General features: G+C 39.8%; 1 protein-coding gene, 1 non-coding gene and 1 pseudogene across 2 annotated transcripts; 2 read left to right on the top strand and 1 right to left on the bottom strand.

Annotated features, from left to right (window-relative positions):
* The first annotated feature begins 270 nt into the window (after positions 1–270).
* Trnad-guc (transfer RNA aspartic acid (anticodon GUC)) lies at positions 271–342 on the top strand. The gene has a single exon. It is a non-coding gene; the product is annotated as a tRNA-Asp (tRNA).
* Positions 343–15,240: 14,898 nt separating this feature from the next.
* On the bottom strand, positions 15,241–21,369 carry LOC141908500 (target of rapamycin complex 2 subunit MAPKAP1-like). Its single transcript, XM_074798586.1, has 10 exons — positions 20,837–21,369; positions 20,328–20,441; positions 19,965–20,128; positions 18,397–18,575; positions 17,720–17,893; positions 17,461–17,567; positions 17,161–17,274; positions 16,551–16,688; positions 16,239–16,367; positions 15,241–15,888 (listed from the first exon to the last, which is right to left on the bottom strand). Exons 1-10 carry the CDS (start codon positions 21,069–21,071, stop codon positions 15,695–15,697), a joined length of 1,548 nt encoding a protein of 515 aa, XP_074654687.1. The 5' UTR covers positions 21,072–21,369; the 3' UTR covers positions 15,241–15,694.
* On the top strand, positions 18,626–19,164 carry LOC141908362 (uncharacterized; annotated as a pseudogene).
* Positions 21,370–21,711: the final 342 nt, after the last annotated feature.

Here is a 21,711-nt window from a genome sequence, read left to right as displayed (position 1 = left end):
CGTAAAAATATACGTTGCGTGACGTCAACGATAGCCTACATCACATCGTGAGAACGAATGCTACGATTTACAGGAAATTCGATAACTATCAAGGCATGATATCAACATATACGATAGTAGAGATTCAAAAATAGTCGAGAATAAGACGCTGGAAGCAACGACAAGGATTTCTATTGCAGTTTAAAGCAATTTATCTAATCATGGAACAGTTTAATGGAACAGAATATTCTACATAATGTAACAATTTTGTTCTCTTCAACATGTCATCAATCCTCGGTAGTATAGTGGTGAGTATCCGCGCCTGTCACGTGCGAGACCCGGGTTCGATTCCCGGCCGGGGAGATCTTTTTTTTTGAGAACGAACTTTTTAAATTGCACGCAAAGTAAATCACATTTACGGCAACGAGTGCAACATTCTTCGATGAGAACTCACACCGGTAGAACACGCTCGTGAACCTAGTGCGACAAGTCCACATTGCTGTCGGAGTGTGCTGTACGCCTCGAGGGCACTTGGCAGTTCGATCATGTTTCAGCGTAGGAACAAAGTCGAAATGCTTATTTCAGACAAAAACAATTATTTGCTTTCGTTCGTTTAATATCCGTTCAAGCGTTGTTACGGATTGAAATTGAGGAACAGCCAGATGAACAGTCAGCACAAATCGGCAAGATTAATTTAATTGAAAGCCCGAAAGTGCGGAATTTCTCAGATCACAACACGATACATACTAAATACTACTGCTGCCGCTGCTGCTGCTGCTGTTGTTGTTACAGATGCTACTGTTGTTTCGGGAACTGCTGCTGCTGCTGTTTTTTTCTTATCTCTTGAAGAGGATAGATTGAATATTCTGCTGTGAAATAATGAACCTTTTTGATAAGGTTTAAAGTCAATGCTGTAAATATTTTATATCCCTCTAACGCAAGTTTATTTTCCGTGTGGAAAGATGCTGCCTGTATAGTTGTCGTCTATCGGGTTTGGTGGGTATCATGTCAGCGGAAGAATAAAAAGCTTAAAGTATTGAACAATCCTTAACTGTTTAGAATGCCCCTACTGATAATTCAAAACTCGTTGAAATCGTTGACGTCACGTCGCGTCTCTGCGCTCTCCCTCTCTCGGCCTCCCGTGCTCCCTCCCCGTGTAAACTTGTTTACGTCGCGCCCTTCTCCCTCTTCCACCCCTGTACTCTCCCTCCCCGCACCCCTCTACCCCCTCCCCAAGTAAACTCGCCGACATCTCAATCGCTTCTGCGTTGGTTTGACTTTGGCAAAACGCCACGAACAAGAATCTGTGAAATCAACAACAGACAAGAGAAGATATTCTACGAATATTGAAATACGATCACTATTTACTGATACGGAAATGTCGTCGCTAGTGAATAGAACTAACAAGAAAATCAGTTTGGTGCAGCCTTATTGACAGGAACCATCCCGACACTTATATATAATTCATCAACACGTTATACTATTTCACAAGAAGCGTAGGTAGACCCGTCCTCTGACAGATCTTCAGACTCCGGCTACTCTAGTTACTATTCGCTTAGCACCGTATAAACGCGGCAGAACTCCAAATATGGAATTGGATCGGTGAGAGAACGGGATTTATATTCTTCCAAGAAAACCGCTATATCTGAACCTGAAATGCATCCGTCGTAGGGAGGAAGGGGGGGGGGGGCGTTGAATAACACGCTTTACCGCGTGATTACCGAAAAAGGCTTCGCGCACCACTCGTAGAAAATTCGACAATTCTTCCTAAAAAAACCCTCAAACCCTACAAAAACCATTCATTCAGATTAACGAAACCGTACGATATCGAAGAGGAAAAAAATCGAATTGGTAGATAATTCTAGAGTTTTAAACGAGAATCAGGAACTGTCAACAGATTCAGCTCCGGGTGGCGGGGGCGGTGGATTTGGATAAACAGGAACTGATTCTGGCTTTAGTCGATAACTCTGAAACTGGGTCCTAATCTCTGCTTTCATCCATTCAGTGATGTATTATAGGTACTAGGTCTACACCTTCTAATAAAAACCTAACGATGTTCATTATTTACGATATAATATAATCTTCGTGTAGTAGAAAAAACCGCTTTGTTTCATAATGAAATTCGTCGATAGAAATGATGATGAATTTCTGATGAAAATCGCGTGTGTGTATGAAGAAGTTATGAAGTTATGAAGGTAGGAGCGAGAGAGAGAGAGAGAGCGCTCGTTGTATAGACGGCACTATTAACCATCCAGGTATAATATCCTCGCTATGGCAGACGACAGATAATCGATAGATTTTTCTGTCGGTTAAGTTAAATTAACGTTCGGAAATCGAGTGTATAAATCACGTGATTAAGCGGGCTACTGTTGAGTTCAGGTTTTTTTTTTGATGTGTCGTGGCGGCGTGTGGATGTTGGATCTAGTTAATGGCGGTCGCCGCTGTCGTGAGAAGTCACAATTCCGGCGCCACACGATAACACGCGCACTAACACACGTAACCAGATCCACATCTAAATCAAATTTTTTTCGTGTATATTTTGATATGAAAAGGAACACAAAAATTAAGCCCTAACATAGTTTTCATGTTAAGCAAATTAACAAACAATCAAACAATGTTTTTGTAGAAAATGCTCCGAAGTTCAAAGAGTAGAAGCTTCTGGAACCAGTTAATATTCACGCGTTATGATTTGGGCCTGGTCCGATATGCCCGGACCCATTTGGCACTCGTTTGAACGGGGCCTGATCTAGCACTGGCCAAATTGAGCCCTAGTCAAAAACGGCCGTGTGATCTTAATGATATTTCTGATGAGCATGAGAGCTGGATCTGAAACAGATATTCCACAAACGGATATAGATTTACAGGTCCCAGTCTCACAAAAAGGTTTAACTCTTAAATCGATTTAATTTCTTCATTAATTCAGTTTATCTTAAATCGATTTAGGCCTTAATCCTTTTTGTGAAACTGGGCCCTGGAGATACTCAGCACACACGTTGCCCTCAGATTAATCTTTATATTCTAATCTATTTTCTTACGCATTGCTGTACTAATTGAAATAAATCACAAATAACGAAATATAATCCAACGTTTTAGTAGAATGAATAGTTTTTGTCGATACACCGTACTCTCAACAGACGGCTTTAAACCCACTGACGTGAATCGATAAATGATTGGATAGCGCTTTTGATGATTATTGACTAGCAATTCGTCTGATGATCTGTCGGTTAGTTTATACGTTCGACCAATATTTGTTTATTTCTGCTATGAAACAGGTTTATGAGAGGTTGATGGCGAACGGTGAATAAAATACTGAATGCGCGCAAATAAAACAGCGCACGAAGTCTCGAATATGACTTACTACTGTAAAGATAGTAGATGCACCGAGCATCGATAGATCTGAAATACAATAGTTGTACCAAATGTCCTCTATTTTACGATCTGGACCGAGTTTCGCAGTTCTTTTCAGCTAAGATTCAACTCGTCTGAGTTTACTATAACTCAGAACCATGAAACCGGCTCCTCAGTGCCATCCGGGGTTCCATAAACACAATCAGGCGGGTTGATAGTTGATTTCGAAAGTCAGAAATCGACTGTGGTCCGAAAACGTATAAAATCCTTGGCTTTGATCGAATGAATATACTCCAAGTTAGAAAAGAGTAATTTCTAAAAGAGAAATCCTGCGACAGGTCGCGATTTGCTTTCGAATAATTTGTCATCGATTTTTCATCATATAATTCTATATTTTCTAAGTTGTTTTGTAATCGAGAAAACTAAGATAGCATTGAACATTCGGGGGAACTCAAGGCGTCGTTTCAGAGATTGATTATTTTTAAAGTCAGTCAACCAGTCAGGTGGCAGCGTTGATCGAGATTCAAGTGATGTTAGCCATGTCTTTCCCTTAAATTAGATTGCTCCAGCGTCTGGTGATGTCACAAAAACTATCGAGTCCATACGTAATAAACGTGGCCATATAACCTGAAACTATCGAATCAAATCCTTCCATCGATCCGAGACAGAAAGTGAACTAATCTGAGTTCAACAGCTCACTGTCAGAGCAGATCTAGTCGTTAGGAAACACCTATATCAGCTCACGGCGGCGCGGTTTGATCATTAAGAAAAAGATTATAGATCATTAAGGAGATCATAGACGAAATGTAATCTTTTTCCCGCGCAGAAATCTGATAGTAATCGCTGTTTACGCCAAACGGAAAAGCGATTTCGAAAACGACGTAGTCGACTAATTAATATGGTTTCAATGAAACCAATTAGAACATTGGTTTATGACAAAATCTACTGCCGAACAAACACCGGCAAGCGAATATTGAAAAGTTCGTGCTAATTATAGACAGAAACAGTCACGTTTACGTCGCGCATTTTCCTGCCGGAAGCGAACATTGAAAATGTCAACTCATCACGTGACTGGAAAAGAGATGAGAGTGGTCTTGAATATTCATGTAAATAAACCGATTTTACGTGTAAACGAAGAGATTACGGATTCAAATTCGTATTGACGGATAGTTTGGAAGGACGACACGATACAACGCTTTGAAACGCCAAGCGTGGGTTGAGCCGGGTTGCGATTACATAACCTTGCTAAATTATAATGCGTCTAAATATATCTTGAAAGAGCTAAGTTCAAAGTTACTAATTTACAATAGGAAGCGCCTGGCGTTCAGCTGAAAGCTTAAGAGGCTATTGTACTTATACTACTAAACGCGGTAAATCGGATACTTAAAGAGGCTTAATGTTCTGGGTGGGGTTTTAATTTCGCGGGGAACCTGTCTGTGGTTGTGAACTCTTAAATATCGGGGTAACCTTTGATAATTGATCAAGCACACCTCGATTGACATCGCTACAGTCACTCAGTGCGAAAAGGAAACTCTCTGCTTCCCTCGACCGGATAGCTGGTCTTAGGTAGGATTGCTATTAGCAGTCGTTACGTTACGAGTTTTGAGAATTGGATTTTGAATTATATTAGATTTCTTTTTATTAAAGTTTTTCCTAATTTTAAAACGGTTACGTACGAGTTTTTAAGAATTGGATTTTGAATTTGATCAAACATTTCGTATTCCGATGATGTGATCGAGGACATTGAAGTCCGCTATAAACATTGACATCGCTGATGTTTCTCTACTCACAGATGTAACTCCTCTTTCTCCCGTGAATCCCGTTTTTAATAAGATAATACTTTTTATCATCCGGATCTTTCTCCTACGTCGGCTTTTACTATCAGTTACCAAGGCAACTTCAAGGTATAATTCCCATTCAACGATGATGAGCTTTCCTTTTTAAAGATGGCGACGACGTGGAGAGAAGAGAGCTGATACGAAAACCCTTTTATAATAACACAGATCTGATACTAGTGGAACAAAAGGCTCGTTGACGACTGGCTACTGATGGTCTTTTGTGATTCAATATCATTTTCTTGGAAGTTTTGCCATATTGTCGGTAATGGTGTAAACGTACAGTCTGATCACTCCGAGGATGCAACGAACGGTGATATCAACTCCTAACTTACTAGTAATAATTGCGGCCCAATTCTAACCGGAACCACTTGAACTATCTGTGAGTCCGATTATGGGCTTTCAAAGATCTTCGGCATCAATTCGAATTTAAGATTCCGATCTTTAAGATAACATTTTTATGACAATATAGATTTTATTATATTTGCTGCTTTCATCCAATTTTGTTGCTTCGTACTTTTTTCCAATGCCATGTAATTTGGTGCAGACACAAGTCTGGATGACAGCTACCCTAACTTCTTACATTTTGTTATGGCGGAATAAAATGGATAATATTTCTAATTAATCTAAGGAAATGATAATAGATTGGTCTCGCAGAAAATGCAATAACAATCAAACTAAGTGGTTTTCATTAGTTTCGAAGATGACTTTTTAATTAATTACATCAAGTAGGAAGGGCACCTTACAAGGCTTCTGGGTGGATTTGCACTCACAACTGCGGTTCAGTCAGTTGTGTGGAAATCAAGTTTTCCATTAAAACGATTTCGATGAAACTGTTGTCCGGGATCCCGATGAGTATTGACATTCGGCTTTAGATGAATTAACGATAAAAAAAGATAATTCCTTTTTTAGTCTCAAACTCACATTGAAAAGTAAATCCGATTCGGGGATCCAATTCCACAGTTGCCGAACTTAGATTTGACGAAGAGTCAAGTGATTAAAAATTAACTAATTCTATCATCACAAACTGATGATATAGATCATTGACGTTAGACCAAATGCATACTATTCAAAATACATACCGGTTCACATGTCTCCAGTAACGGCGTGTACTCTGAAAGATATAAGCTAGACGTTTATCTGGTTGATCCCGTCACAGGTGAGTGGGAGGGAATATTCGATAAACCAATACTCTCTCATCAGTCACTGCACTTCACTATTAAGGATCTTCCTGTGGACCCGAGCAAGTAAGTACCATAGAGCTACACAATCCTGATTCCAAATACCGGTGCACATTGTATCCACTTACGTATATACAACTCGCTGGCATAATGCGCCTCTTTGACGAAGTCATCCTCGGGTTGGGAATTAGTTAAATAACCTAAGATTTAGCGCGCTGAAAGCTTCAATTGATGACTTGCTGTTGCCCGAGGAGAAAGTGTCCACATTTACGTAAATTTTACGCGCCTGAGTCGACGATATTCGTTCAACCCAAATCTCTAGTACAAACAAACCCCCCTATCCACGTCTATTAGATATACATATATTCCATTTGCATCGCATAATCATTTAACCAAATGCTTTTAGTAAATTAATTCAAATTGAGATGAATAAGTGACGTAATAACGGAACAGAATGACTGTCCGATCGACTCACTCGATTTATAAATCAATTGCGGGCGGCGGCGAGCGGAAGATTTAAACTTTCGTCAATTTAAAGATAGCGTTCATTCATTTATAGATTTCAATTCATTATACGGGAATATATGAAAATATTGAGTACTGTATTCAGATATTATAGCGATATTTCTATGCTTAAGCTATCATTTTAATTCGATTCCCGCAAGCAAAAAATCTAATGGAAAAAGCTAAAATTTATTTATATAGATGCTAGAAGACAAACAAAAAAAATTATGCGCAGTCGTGATTTAAAGTCCAAAGGTGGTCTTAAATCTTAGATATTAGATTGGCTATGGAACTAAGATGGTCATAGACTGACCTTAGTTGTCGGATTGGTTTTAGAACCAAAAAGAGTTAGACTGGTTGTTTAGACGATTGGCTATAGAACGAAGATAACCTCATAGACTGGTCTACAATCTAAGCCTTTACGACTGTACTGTTCATACCTGACGTGGTGAATATCAAGAAAAACATTATCAGAGAGAACAGATGCGATCGAAAAAAATTAGCCTTTATTGTCGTAAGCTGCACTTCTAATACAATACAGTAAGTGGTGAACACGTGACCCGCTATCTTATTACTAGTTTTCTTTCTCTATCTACGCGTGGTGACGAGCAAACGGAGAAATTTTCAACGACGGTAGACAAACAACTAGTTCCACAATCACTCAGATTCCAAATCTACTCCCTAGATTGATCAAACTATTGTTTTACCTTTCACACCGCAATCCGTGCCATCAACTCATACAAAATTGATGCATATTCTTTCGCACTGATCTGTTTATCAGCGGTTAGAATTCAGTCCCATGCGCGGTAAGATTGAGGCTCGATGGCGCTCATCAAAGCAAAACTACAGACAGAATCAGTGATCTGTATCATGTGATACAGGTGTAGAATCGGTAATCGGAGGGGGTGGGGAGGGCATAGAAGGGGAGGGGGGGGGGGGGGTAGAAGGGACTAAATACTAATCGAGGACAAGAATAATAGATAACGATTCAAATCAGAAAATCATCACCTCTAGGTGCAATGCGCCAGACGTTATAACGCGTCATAATGGACGACAAGAAGTGAAATGTTCGGTAAAATGTCACTGCGCCTATGGCGTCCATTATGACGTGCGCGTGACGTGGTGCATTGCCTCTATACGAATAGTATTTCATGAATATGTTTTTTCCTGTTTTTAGATTGATATCCTCGGGATGATTATTCGGTAGTAGTTCTGTTCATTTTCGTTTACGATGTGTTTAGATACGTGGAATATAAAAACGTCAAATATAAAAATCTTTTTTTTTAGATTTTAGCACTTACGATCCTCCTACGTTTCCGGGTTGCACAGTTAAACCTTCAGAGTCAGCGTGAACCCGTTCAAAAACTGACTTTGATTTTTTTGTCAAACTAATTTCATATTCTATTCCATATATCGTCGTTAAGCAATCGGCAAAATGAAACGGAATGTTTTAGAAATAAAACCATTCATGAATTAACAATCATAAAGTTATCAGGATCCACTTCGACAGTTGATCGAAAAAATAACGGTTAAAAAAGCATCGAAAATGAACGAATTTAAACTCTCGAGTCAAATCTGTGACGTCATTCTGAAAATTGAAACAAACTTTACAACTTTATGACGTACCGGCAGCAAGTGAGAAACTTCTTCGAGTGAAATCGGCGCAGGAATCATCGCCGCAACATCATTCATATAATATTCCTTCGAAAAGTCGTCTAATCCATGGTTGAATTATAGAATCAAGCGGTTAAAATTCAGGAAAAAGTCTCGCAATAATTAAATCGACGAATCGCATCTAAAACACATATTCTCAACTATCCTGGAAAAACTCGGCGGTCTAATATATATATATATATACTATATTTCTGTGATTACGCTACTAACTGAAGCTCCTCCGCGGATACAATCAGGCGACGATGCGCATGACGTCACGCTACGGCGACGAAGGTAAGCTGGTACGCCGGTGGTAGGAAAGTGCGCGTCGTGGAAAAATCGTAGACGTTTTTCTCAGTAAAATCACGAACAATATCAAAATATAACGCACTTTATGCGAAAGCTTTTTATTTTGATTTCTGATACACAACGCGAGTATAGGCATGGCCTTGATTTAACAACTATCCGTTCAATTTAGGAAATTAGGCTGATTCGATCGAGTAAAACTTGCTCCCTGGCACTCTTAGAATAAAATCATGTTTAATCATACGAGAATTGGAAAAAGAAATGTGAGATCCAAGATGTAAAGATGTAAAGATATTTTCTTGTTTTTCTTATAAAAGCCAGCTGTAAGTGATACCTGGTATTTGTATTCAAAGGGCGTTCATTCCCTTTTAGGTAATGGGGTGCGAGGTGGGGGGGGGGGGGGGGGCGGGGGTGTTGGCGTGGGTTCATCGTCACATTTTATCCAGGTGTTTTCCCCCAAACACCGCCTACGCGCACACCTACACACTCACACAGACACAGACTGAGAGAAACCAACGCCTAAAATCCTAAATCTAGATAACAATTACGTGTCTTGAAATCGGTACCACTTGTTCACAGAGAACAAGAATGAAAACAGGATCCAGTTCCACAGCTGCAAATTAAATAGAGTTACCTCTGAGTTAATGAGTTAACTGAGTTAAAGCTTAACTCACAATGGCGGAACGCGATCCTGTGGCGTTCAATGCCAATAATTTAGCGAATGAATTTTCCCGCAGCGAAACTTCTTATGTTTAACTCACAATCTCGATCATCGCTATATCGCTGCTGCAATCAACTGAACTGGTGCCGATACTCGGCAGCAGGTGATTTGAAAGTGATTACTCGGCGTGTTCGAACAAAGCGCGTTTTTGTGTTGCTGCCATTAATATTTCAATGGGACTTTGTTTCAGGCGATTAAAAATCAGCGGCGGCCGCGCCTGCTATATTTAACTATCTCGTTTGATATGACACAAAGCGACTGATTAGTTTCTACATCGATAAACAACAGAAACGTCTTTTATATCAAATATTAACGCTATGAATCGGCGCAAATGCGTTACTGTTATCATCGTCGCGGTGGAAATCCGGGGTGAATGGGCTAGACCTCATCCAGTCCTGGAACTTGTTGTATCCACTGTGCTCCGCGCTCAACCACTCAAACAGTTCTGTGGTACCAGCGGCGCATTCGGACGATCTACGTGGGGGCCCGGACACCAGCCCCTAAAATTGTGTGGTCCATTAAAAATTTGTATCCGAAATATTCAGGAGAAATCAAAATCAAGTTCGAAGAACTAAAAAAGATATCAATTATTCGTTGTGGCAATGAGTGGTTTGCCATGATTCTTAACTTTCTACAGCATCATTTAGTTTTTGACCACCGAGCTTGGAGAAAGGCCCTGAATGCGTGAAGCAGACGCGCCCTACCGGTCGGCACACTGACATGTACTGAGTAAAGGTTACTAGTGAAGAGGACAACCACAGGATGAAATCCGGAACATGCACCAAGAACGGAGACGAGATTGGGGTAGATGGAGATGAGACGAGGCGAGGAGGGGGAGGGGGGGTAGAACGGAGACGAGACGGGGGTAGATGGAGATGAGACGAGGCGGGGAGGGGGAGGGGGGGGGGGTTGGTAGAACAGAGACGAGACGGGTGTATTGGGTTATTCTCAGAATTATTCAACTGAATCCTCCTCCGCGTCGCGACGTCTTAATTCGGCGAACACCAGAGAAAACACGTTGTAAATTTCAATCGTTCCCCATCAAAGGGGCCGTTTTTTTTGCATCGTCGATTTATCCAGAGGATAAGGAGAATTAAATAGCAGCAAAGATGAAAACGAGAATGAAAACCTATTTGACATTTCGTCGATGGTTCCCTCAGTATACGAACTATACGACCATCCGGCGCGGGGGTATGTTTACATCGCCGCGCTTAATCCGCGACGTAGATTTGAGAAAAGCTGATCAAAATGTCGTCTGATACTTGATTCTAATGGTGTTTGTTATACACGTGATCGGGATAAAAAACATTGACCGCGCAGCATCAGCTCTCGGTACATTTATACACCGCATCACGACTGAAATAACCGGCGCTCAGACTCGAGCACTATCTCAAAAACTAGTTTTAGAAAAGCTGTGTTAACCCGGTCCCAGTTAACCCTACTTCCCGTGTCCTCGCTTTTACTAAAAAAGTAGGGCATTTGAAACATCATAACATAGAAATGTATTCAATCAGAATTATGAAGCTACACTGAGAAGATTCGTACAGTAGCCTGGTGTTAACCGGGTTTAGAAAGAAAAATAAGACGAGTTGTAACTGTATATAGGTAAACTATTTATAATACGCACAATGTCAACATTTTGATCACCTGAAATCGTTAAAAATGACGAGAGTCAAAGGGAAGAAATTAGAATCTCGTTTTCGCCGGTAACAAAGACCGTATACTTATAAATTCACGTCATTCCTATATTCAAGTTAATCCTATATTGTCGATAATCCAGTAAAACTTTCTAATTCTATAAAGATTTTTACGGATTATGTGCCAGCTAGCTCGAGGATATCACGTTTTATCCAACGTAACTATGACGCATGTGACTTGGAGACTGAAACGACTGAATTGTCGTCTGTCCTTTGGCATTTGATTTGCTCTCTGAGTAAAGATCTCAGATCCGGAAACATATATTCAAAGCGATGTATCATCGTTCAGCCCCATGTATAAAACATGATACAGTTATGTATTCTACCTCGATGTCATCCAGTAGTGTATGATACCTGATTGTATGTAGGGAGTTTTGTGTGTGTGTTATTTTATGACCAATGTCACAGTTCTGAAGGAAGCATAAGTAATATTGACAGCTCTTTGACGATGAGACAAATAAGTTATTTTTTTCAGTCACGAGCAGTCGTTCTTCCTGGTATTAGCAGATTCATAAACACCGGTTTCAGCGCAGAATCGGCACACCTCATCCGCAGCGTCAAACGCGACGAATCCTACACGACACATTGCGCTATGTTGCACTTGAAACATAAGGAAAATAATAATACCACAAAAATTCCACGGTAATAAATTATCGGTCTTTTTTCTCTTGTTTTTTTTTTTCAACGGAATGCTATCGGAGTATTGTATCATTTCACCTAGTCAATCCATCAACTGAGACCGCATCACCATGGTAATATTCTCGGATCACTGGCTCCCATCGAGCCGAGAAGTTATTAAGACGTTTATACCTTGAATATCTCTTTCACGTCACCATCGCCCGAATTCATGAAACGTACAATTCGCAGCTACAACTTTGTTGTGTTTTTTCGCGCATGGACATACTTCGTTAGTTGGTGCAGATTTGGTGCAGATCGCAGGAAAACTTTAACAATTTTATGAAGATTATTGATACATATATATATATATATATATATATATATATATATATATATATATATATATATATATATATATATATATATATATATATATATATATATATATATATATATATATATATATATATATATATATATATATATATATATATATATATATTTGTATCAATAATCTTCTCTTCATAAAGTTGTTAATGTTGTTATTATATATATAAATTACCTGTAAACCACACGTCGATGCCTTAGCGCTACTAACTAGATTTCTGTCTGTGCCGTAGATTGGTACAGGTTTCTTGGCAGTTCTAAAAGTTCATTCGACTTTACAATAAAAAGGGTGGTATAAAATTGGTTGCTCTAAAATTGTTGAACGTTCAGCTTTTAGCCTGATGGATGGGTCAGTTCAGTGCTACGCGTAGTTTGGATGAAAACTTGGTCGATTTTTCGACCTTCTCGTCTGTTGACTTAAGCGACCACTGTCAATGTTAGAATTGTATGTACATCGCTGTCTCACATCCCCGCGAGCCCCCGCGATGCGGTATCCGAGTACTTTCGACCGCTCCGTTTGAAATTCGGTCACCCTCGTGTCCTGTGCGGCCAAAATAAACATCAAACACTAGTGTCTTGTACACAACACGTGGAAATTGTGCAGCGACGTGGAGAATCGAGCAGCGAGTCGACTGGTGGCCACCTCCGCCTCCAACACCACACTACGAGACGGCCCTGATGTATGTTTAGATGCCGCACCGGGTCGATCAGGGCCCACAGTTGAAGAGTCGTCGTGACGTCCAAAAATGTCTTAAATCTTTCAGGCCTGTCTTTAAATTGTTAGGTTGGATTAGAATTACGTTCCTTATAGACTTGTCTTAACGCCACCCCAAGTTTCGAACAAGGTTTAGGATTCAAACGGGGGTCCATGTCGTCAGTCGGACTGGCACTAGGTGTCGTCACCTGTTCACAACGCAAATTCGTGAAATACTAATTATTTCACTGCGCACCGTTCAATTCCATTACAATCTTTCCAACACGAGGAGGTGACAGAAATAGATATTTAAAAAAACGATATATTTCAATTTGACGATCATCCCCCGCAGAGATTAGAACCCATAGCAATCGACACGATATCGTATCGTATTGCGATATAGCGTCGATTATAATTTCACCCGTGTGAAATGTTTTCTTATTTTCACGATTTTCGCGCTTTTAGAAATCACAGTAATTTCCTATCAGTTGACAACAATCTTAAATCTTAACTAACAACTGTGGAACTGGGTACAGATTAACGAACTCATGTGCGTTTTAGGTTCGGATATTCTGCGCCAATATCGGTGTCATCGAGTGGATCTAATTTTCGCTAGATCTCATCTGGTCTGAGGAGGTCTGATGGCAGATTAATTCGATGAAACGTTTTGAAAAATTTATCCGCAGTTGTTCCGTGGATAGCAATTCTTCCGTTTTGTCCTCTGTCTCTATGGTAACTGGCAGTAGATATTGTTTGTTTTTTCATAAAGTCACCTTTACGGCAATATTCTCTATACTTCAACAGATCACAGTCCTCTTGTGTACCGACGACGAAAAGGAAATACTGCCGCAGCCGATCACCGACCAGGTTGTTCGGTGTGTGCTTCTGTTTTCGTTCTAATGTCGACGAACTTCGTCGTGACTCGCTCTTACAACCTATATTTGCTCGAGTCTCGTAAAACAACGAAGTTTGTAAACAGAAATTCATAATTCGACTCGGAGCTGGACGAGGTCACGTGGTCCGAATTCATCTCGTATTTATTCATATTCTAAAACCAAATTCATTTAATAAAAAGCAGAAATCATTAACTTAAAAAAGACATTCCATTTTTATTCAAATATTAAATGTTCATCATTTTTGCGTTATTGTTAGGAGAGACAGTAAATGTATATAGCTTCACGGTCGTAGAGTCAGGAAACGTGAACCACACCGAATCATCATCAACCATCCTCGTCGATAAATTTACTTGTTTCCATGGTAATTATTCAACAAGATGAGAGCTGAGGAAAGTAAGTCGGTAATGACAGGTTTTATTGTCAATGTCCTTCTTTTCAACTCGTTCTGTGTTTACAATACGCACTTCCCATATCTCCGCTGTGGACGGCGACAAACTTTATCCACGCAATCATAATAGACTACATCGATCGTAACTTGTTGATACTCAAACTCTGGGGCTGCTATCGTGTTTTATCAAATGGAAATATCTTTGATATTCCATTTTTTTTCTGATTCAATGACCGCAAAACTTGAATAAGGACAAAAAGAGACGACTGTAAGACTGTGATACGTTGAGGAATGTTGGTCCGTTTATATTTCATATCGTATACATTTATCATAACAAATATTCATAATATATTAAATTACACTTAAACAAAACATAGATTAGCACCATTCAATAAATAGAGGTATTCCACTGACGTCATATTGGCCGTCTACTGGTCTGTCACCGTTTACTTCAGTTGGTTCAGTGGACTCACGTGAACAACCTGTCCCGATTCCCTATTGGCCAATCAACTGTGACAATAACTTCAGTTGCAAGGTATTAACACACTGACGTGTTGTGACAAATTCAATTTGGGATTGACGTCACCATACACAAATACAGCCTATAGACATGTTGCGGTCATGTGCTTTTAACACGTGACCGATGCCACACTGCCGGTCAAAGCAAAGATTTTGACAGATCCTCAAAATTTGTAAATGACCATATCATCTACTGTCGTTATGTATGGCAAGTGTCAAACACTGATGGGCGAACAAACTATGACGTCACGTGCAACATGTCTATAAGCATCGATGAAAACTCAGTCCTCGTTGTGACGATTATATAAAAATCATATAGTCTGAAATGGTTCCTAGAGCGTTTGTTCGACGTGTCGACTATATCCAAATCGTCAACTTCAGGAATACTGTATTCCTCGAGCTAGTGTAGTTTATTCAACGTTTCGACTATATCCTAATAGTCATCTTCAGGAATCTTCATCTTCCTGAAGATGACTATTAGGATATAGTCGAAACGTTGAAATAAACTACACTAGCTCAAGGAATACAGTATTCCTGAAGATGTCTATTAGGATATAGTCGAAACGTTGAATAAACTACACTAGCTCAAGGAATACAGTATTCCTGAAGATGACTATTAGGATATAGTCGAAACGTTGAAATAAACTACTATCTCGAAGTTTCATTTTCGGACTTATTATTATCATTGTGGGATTCTCTCTACATACTGTATTTCTGAAGATGACTTTTAGGATATGGTTTAAACATAGAATGAAATTAGCAGTTCGTGGAAACATTCGGAGGGACTCTTTCTATTATTAGTGTGGGATTTTTATAACAGGGTTTACAATTCTTATGATTTGTAAGAAATACATTTCTTATACTGGAATTCATAGCATTATACATTAATTACAATTGGTTAATTACGAGAGTTGATTATATAGATATAACATTTGATTCGGAAATCTATTGCAAATTATTTGTTTTGGTTAATTGACAAAAAAGCGGCCGCTATTTCGTCTGCTTTTGTCGTCTAAATAATACTTCCGTATCGGGCTTCCACGCATTTCTAAAATCTGATTGATTTTCTGAACGATTTCTTTAATTATCGCGATGTCGGCTTCGAAATCATAGCAAACTTCTTCGATTTCAACGAGAACGTGAAGACGAAAAGCGGCTTTACCTGAAAATAAATAAACATTTTACACATTCAATACATTCGGCTAAAAAAGAATGAAACCTTGTTTCTCATTTCTGCTGTGCTTAAAAGTCGATACAGCCGCCTATCTACTCTGTACATAACTTTTTTCAAAATCATGATCAAGCTAACAATAACAGAACCAGCAGTCATAGAAATGAACTGATTACAAATATCATTGCACTTAACAAAATGATCCAGCTGATTAGGGAGAAAGGCATCATTTTATTTTTGCCTTGCGATTACTTAAAATTCCAACTAAACCGACTTTTAAAAAATTTCCCGTTTTTTCCCGATAGTTCCCTAAAGATTTGTATCATTCACAAAACAATTACCGGCAGATTTGGCTTCGAGCATTTCACAGTGGGCCACGCAATCAAACTCATAACTGACGGCTTTCTGTTTGATGTATTTCGTGATTCCTTTCGATACCGGATCAATTTCAATCTTCTCACCAGAAATTCCTGATCAGAACAAATAATCATAGATTAGATTAATTTCAACTAATTTTAATTAATCTTGATAGTTTTTTTTTCATCACTTATAAACTGCATGTAATCATTTACAAGAGATCATTCATTTCATCATCTCCTTCCCCTAATGAGTATGGAATAAATGTATGACCCGTATACGAACAATATAGATACCTAAATGAACTTCTTTATTTCCGAAAAACTTCTGAGGCATTGAAACGCGATAAGACTTGTACTGTTGTGCGTACGTCACATCCGTTGAATCTCTTTTCCCTGCTTTTTCAAATACCCCATTCTGACCGACCGGACGAGCTGAAAAAATACAATTCAAAATTTCAGTGAGAAAACTGGAAAGATGGCTTTTTCTTCCATAGTACCCTCGATACCCTCAGTGAGGTGGAACAAATCACTGAACATCTTGGCCCGGTTTCATAGACTGAGTATCAAAGTTATCCCTAGGGTTAAATCCTCAATCTGGGTGACAACTACCATAGTGATAATGAGAAACCATGGATATAACTGACAAAATTTCAAAATGTTCCCAGGGACTATTTTTCTTCCACAAATATGAAACCGTGCCCTTGGTAATATAATAGATAGTTGCTTTTAAGGTTTTTTCCGCCATCAACTCATTGAGCACCACTCGGGGTATCACCAGATTTGAGGTTTTCTTTTCCGCATTAAGAGGAGAGACCAGAATAGGACGAGAGAAGAAAACAGTGACCACAACAGTGACCACTCGGTCGCACTACATTTCTAAATAATGATCATAAGATGTTTTTACGTTGGCTATTTTCTCTGAATAGGTAGAAATCAGTAGTATCCATATCACTGAGACATTTCTCTAGATCGACAGGGATTCCGGGTTCATCGTCTTTCTCCAAGTTATAAACAGCACCTGAATGAATAATTCAGAAATCAGTTAAAATCGTAGCTTCTATAATCAAATCAAATAGAAAGTCATTATTCCTGAAGATGACTATTAGGATATAGTCGAAACGTTGAAATAAACTACTATCTCGAAGTTTCATTTTCGGACTTTTTATTATCATTGTGGGATTCTCTCCTCATCAGAAAGTTTTACCTCTTCGCCTCATGTTGCGTTTCTTTATAACCTGCGCGTGAATATCTTTCATCAACACTGATTTGTTATCAAATGCGAGCGTCGTTTTGCCTCGACCCTGAATGGTTCTTCAGAAAAAATAATGCAAAATCTTCAATAAATTACTGATAATAAATACATAAAACTCGTATTTTCACCAGGATGATATTTTCACTAAGATGATATTTTCACTAAGATGATATTTTCACTAAGATGATATTTTTGCTAAGACGATATTTACATGTTCACGAATACTTTAACTTGTTCGTTCGTTTGTTGTTTTTCTCGTCTCGTTTCGACCAGACACAGTTTATCGAACATGAACTTCGCGAACGGTTCGTTGGAATCGATTTTAAATTCTAGATCCGGTTCTCCGTCATCTTCAGCGATATATAAATCATACATACTCACATCGCTACAAATATAAACATTCTCACAATAATCTGTTCACAGTCTTGAAATATTCCACGATCCCTACAGATCGGTCATTCCTGGATATAAGGAGCGTCTGCATCACTTTCATATCCCGATTACTGTAGACTCCTCCTAAATTGGTACTGTTGTCTATCTTGGTAAAATAAACAGTGGTTTGTAAGCAAATTATCCTTCACATTGAACTTGGTAACTTGTTTGGTAACCACCTTAGGCCTATAGAGTAAAAACAAATCCATCTAAATGAATTGAGTTGGCACCCTACTGTACAGCTACAAATTAGACTAAATTTTCTGATTGCCTATTTCTCAAAATTGAGTTTTTGGCAATTTTTAAAAGTATTTTCTCTGTTTTGAAGGAGTTTTTAAAGAATCAAGGAGTCGTAGGGACCCTGTATTCAGATCATTTTGAGGGATAAGAGTATCTTGGTTTATCAGAATCCCTGGCCTGTGCAGTGACACGGCGAAACTGGATTCAGATACGAACCCTGATAGCTTTGGTTGACGACCTTCATTGAAATACTGCCAACAAATCAGTCCGATAAAATCTCGAATCTTCGGCGTTGAAGCAAGCGCAGTGACAGTCATCGGATAACAACGTTCTTCTTCTGATTGCATCGTCAAATAAATATCAATAGTTTTAACAGGTATTTGACCAACTCCGGGCTGAAATACGAATAGATACAAGTGACATTTCACATGATCAGTCTAGGTCAACCGATGAACCTAGATCGACCGATGAACCTAGATCGACTGATCAGCCTAGGTCAACCGATGAACCTAGATCGACTGATCAGCCTAGGTCAACCGATGAACCTAGATCGACTGATCAGCCTAGGTCAACCGATGAACCTAGATCGACTGATCAGCCTAGGTCAACCAATGAGCCTAGATCGACTGATCAGCCTAGGTCAACCGATGAACCTAGATTGACCGATCAACCGATGAACCTAGGTTGACCGATGAGCCTAGATCAACCGATCAGCCTAGGTCAACCGACGAACCTAGATCGACTGATCAGCCTTGGTCAACCGATGAACCTAGATCGACTGATCAGCCTAGGTCAACCGATGAACCTAGATCGACTGATCAGCCTAGGTCAACCGATGAACCTAGATCGACTGATCAGCCTAGGTCAACCGATGAACCTAGATCGACTGATCAGCCTAGGTCAACCAATGAGCCTAGATCGACTGATCAGCCTAGGTCAACCGATGAACCTAGATTGACCGATCAACCGATGAACCTAGGTTGACCGATGAGCCTAGATCAACCGATCAGCCTAGGTCAACCGACGAACCTAGATCGACTGATCAGCCTTGGTCAACCGATGAACCTAGATCGACTGATCAGCCTAGGTCAACCGATGAACCTAGATCGACTGATCAGCCTAGGTCAACCGATGAACCTAGATCGACTGATCAGCCTAGGTCAACCAATGAGCCTAGATCGACTGATCAGCCTAGGTCAACCGATGAACCTAGATTGACCGATCAACCGATGAACCTAGGTTGACCGATGAGCCTAGATCAACCGATCAGCCTAGGTCAACCGACGAACCTAGATCGACTGATCAGCCTTGGTCAACCGATGAACCTAGATTGACCGATCAACCGATGAACCTAGGTTGACCGATGAGCCTAGATCAACCGATCAGCCTAGGTCAACCGATGAATCTAGATCGACCGATCAGGCTAGATCGACCGATCAGCCTAGATTGACCGATCAGCCTAGGTCGACCAATGAGCCTAGATCGACTGATCAGCCTAGGTCAACCGATGAATCTAGATTGACCGATCAACCGATGAACCTAGGTTGACCGATGAGCCTAGATCAACCGATCAGCCTAGGTCAACCGATGAACCTAGATCGACTGATCAGCCTAGGTCAACCGATGAGCCTAGATTGACCGATCAACCGATGAACCTAGGTTGACCGATGAGCCTAGATCAACCGATGAGCCTAGGTCAACCGATGAATCTAGATCGACCGATCAGGCTAGATCGACCGATCAGCCTAGATCCAGCTATGAGTAGTGGTTAATATAACACTTACAGAGCAATCGTACTGTGAATATTCTTTGAATGGATTATCAATACCAGTAGTGTTTTCCAGTAAAGTAGACAGAGCAGATTTTACTGTCTTCGTTTTGTTCACAGTTTCATTGTCATCGTTCTTAATCAATGATTTCTTCGTGAACATGTCGGCCAAATCTTCATCTGGAAGCAGAAATATATCATCGTTATTGTCCTAGGGAAACAAGGTATCAATTTTTTAGCCTTATTAGTCGAATTTAGTTCAATTGCAATCAAGAACTATGGACTGGAGCCTGCATAATTCAAACCTAATCAATAACTGTGCCTGTATCTGAAGGTTTATAAGCAGCTCATGTCTCTCAGATTCCACGGCGTAACTTACCAGTAAATTCTGTAGTTTCCTTCCATTGAATGTGTTGAATAAGTTTCTGACGTTTGTTTTCTGTTTTCAGTTTATCTAAACGAGTTTGAGTTCGAGAACGACGACGTTGACGACCTGAAATCAATATACAACAAACGATTATGAATCTGTCGAGATCCTGTCTAACAGCTCGGTTAATATTTAGACTTTAAAGATATATCATTTTCAATGTTTTTTTTCCCCTGATTTTAACCTGAAAAAACTCAGGTTTCTGAGTTCTGTATATTCATTAAAACAACTCTGCACCTTATTGTCAATAGTGGACTCAAAGTTAAACTTGCTTTAGTCCTTGTAGCTGGGATGATCATTATGTTAATGACTTATTCAAATGAAGCCACTTAAACTTAGTTAATTGAATTAGAAATAGATACAAATTGTGACTTAGAAATAGAGATGACTTCAGTTATATGACAACATTTCTGATGACGTCTGAGTGGAAATAAATAAAGATCTTTTAAAAATAACTTTACTTGAGTCGAAACTTGGTAACACATCAGGTGAGTTCGCTAATATGATATCGGGATCTCGTGGATTTTTGTAGCCGTCATCGCAAACTCCCTTCCATCTCTGATTCAGCGGATCCCAATCGTCATCGGTGAGTTCCTCATTACGGATTATAATCTCACACATTTGAGTGTCGTCACTCGTTATAAATGATTTACGTAAATGTGATATTAGGAACGCGCGATTGTCTAACATTGCCATGACTATCACTCTCCTATTGTTTCTGCATCCCTCTTCTCTATAACATTTTAGTGTCACTCAATTCCAAAGTCGAGTAGTGATCCTTCTTGAATCAACAACAACGGACCTGAGTCGGACTCACTTACGTTGATGATTAATCTTTGACGTGGTTATTTAGGCAGTGCACATATTTATAGATGGCAGGATCAGGAGTACTGTTACCAGTGAGACAATCACGTAATCGTGTCCGGCGCAGTAAACCTACTCATATACTGATAAGTATGGCTAAGATAGGAAAATACACAAATTAGAAATTATTGAGTTCTCAGCTCAATGTCCTTGAGATTTATCGCGCGCCTCAATACACTCACTTGCCAATGTTAGGTTGAAAGAGATGGCAGCACCAGCTGGTACATCCTCACTTGCCAGGGTTCGGTTGCTCAGCTTCTCGAGGTGCGGGCGCGACAATCCGACATGCCGGATCCACACGATAAAGTCGGCTGGTGCCGGAACTCTTCTTCGGACAGATTCTCACATCGAGCCGGGCGACACGAACGATTCCACCAGTAAATTCGCGCAGTCGCGTTGAAGTGGTCCCCGGTCTTGCATTTCCTGTCGGGCGTAATACTGACTAATGATATAACTTATGGCAGATAATCCC

Source organism: Tubulanus polymorphus, chromosome 7 (genome assembly GCF_964204645.1).
Source record: "Tubulanus polymorphus chromosome 7, tnTubPoly1.2, whole genome shotgun sequence".
Taxonomy (NCBI): Eukaryota; Metazoa; Nemertea; class Palaeonemertea; order Tubulaniformes; family Tubulanidae; genus Tubulanus; species Tubulanus polymorphus.
The sequence above is the reverse complement of the archived record's forward strand: the minus strand, read 5'-3'. Positions and strand labels throughout refer to the sequence as shown.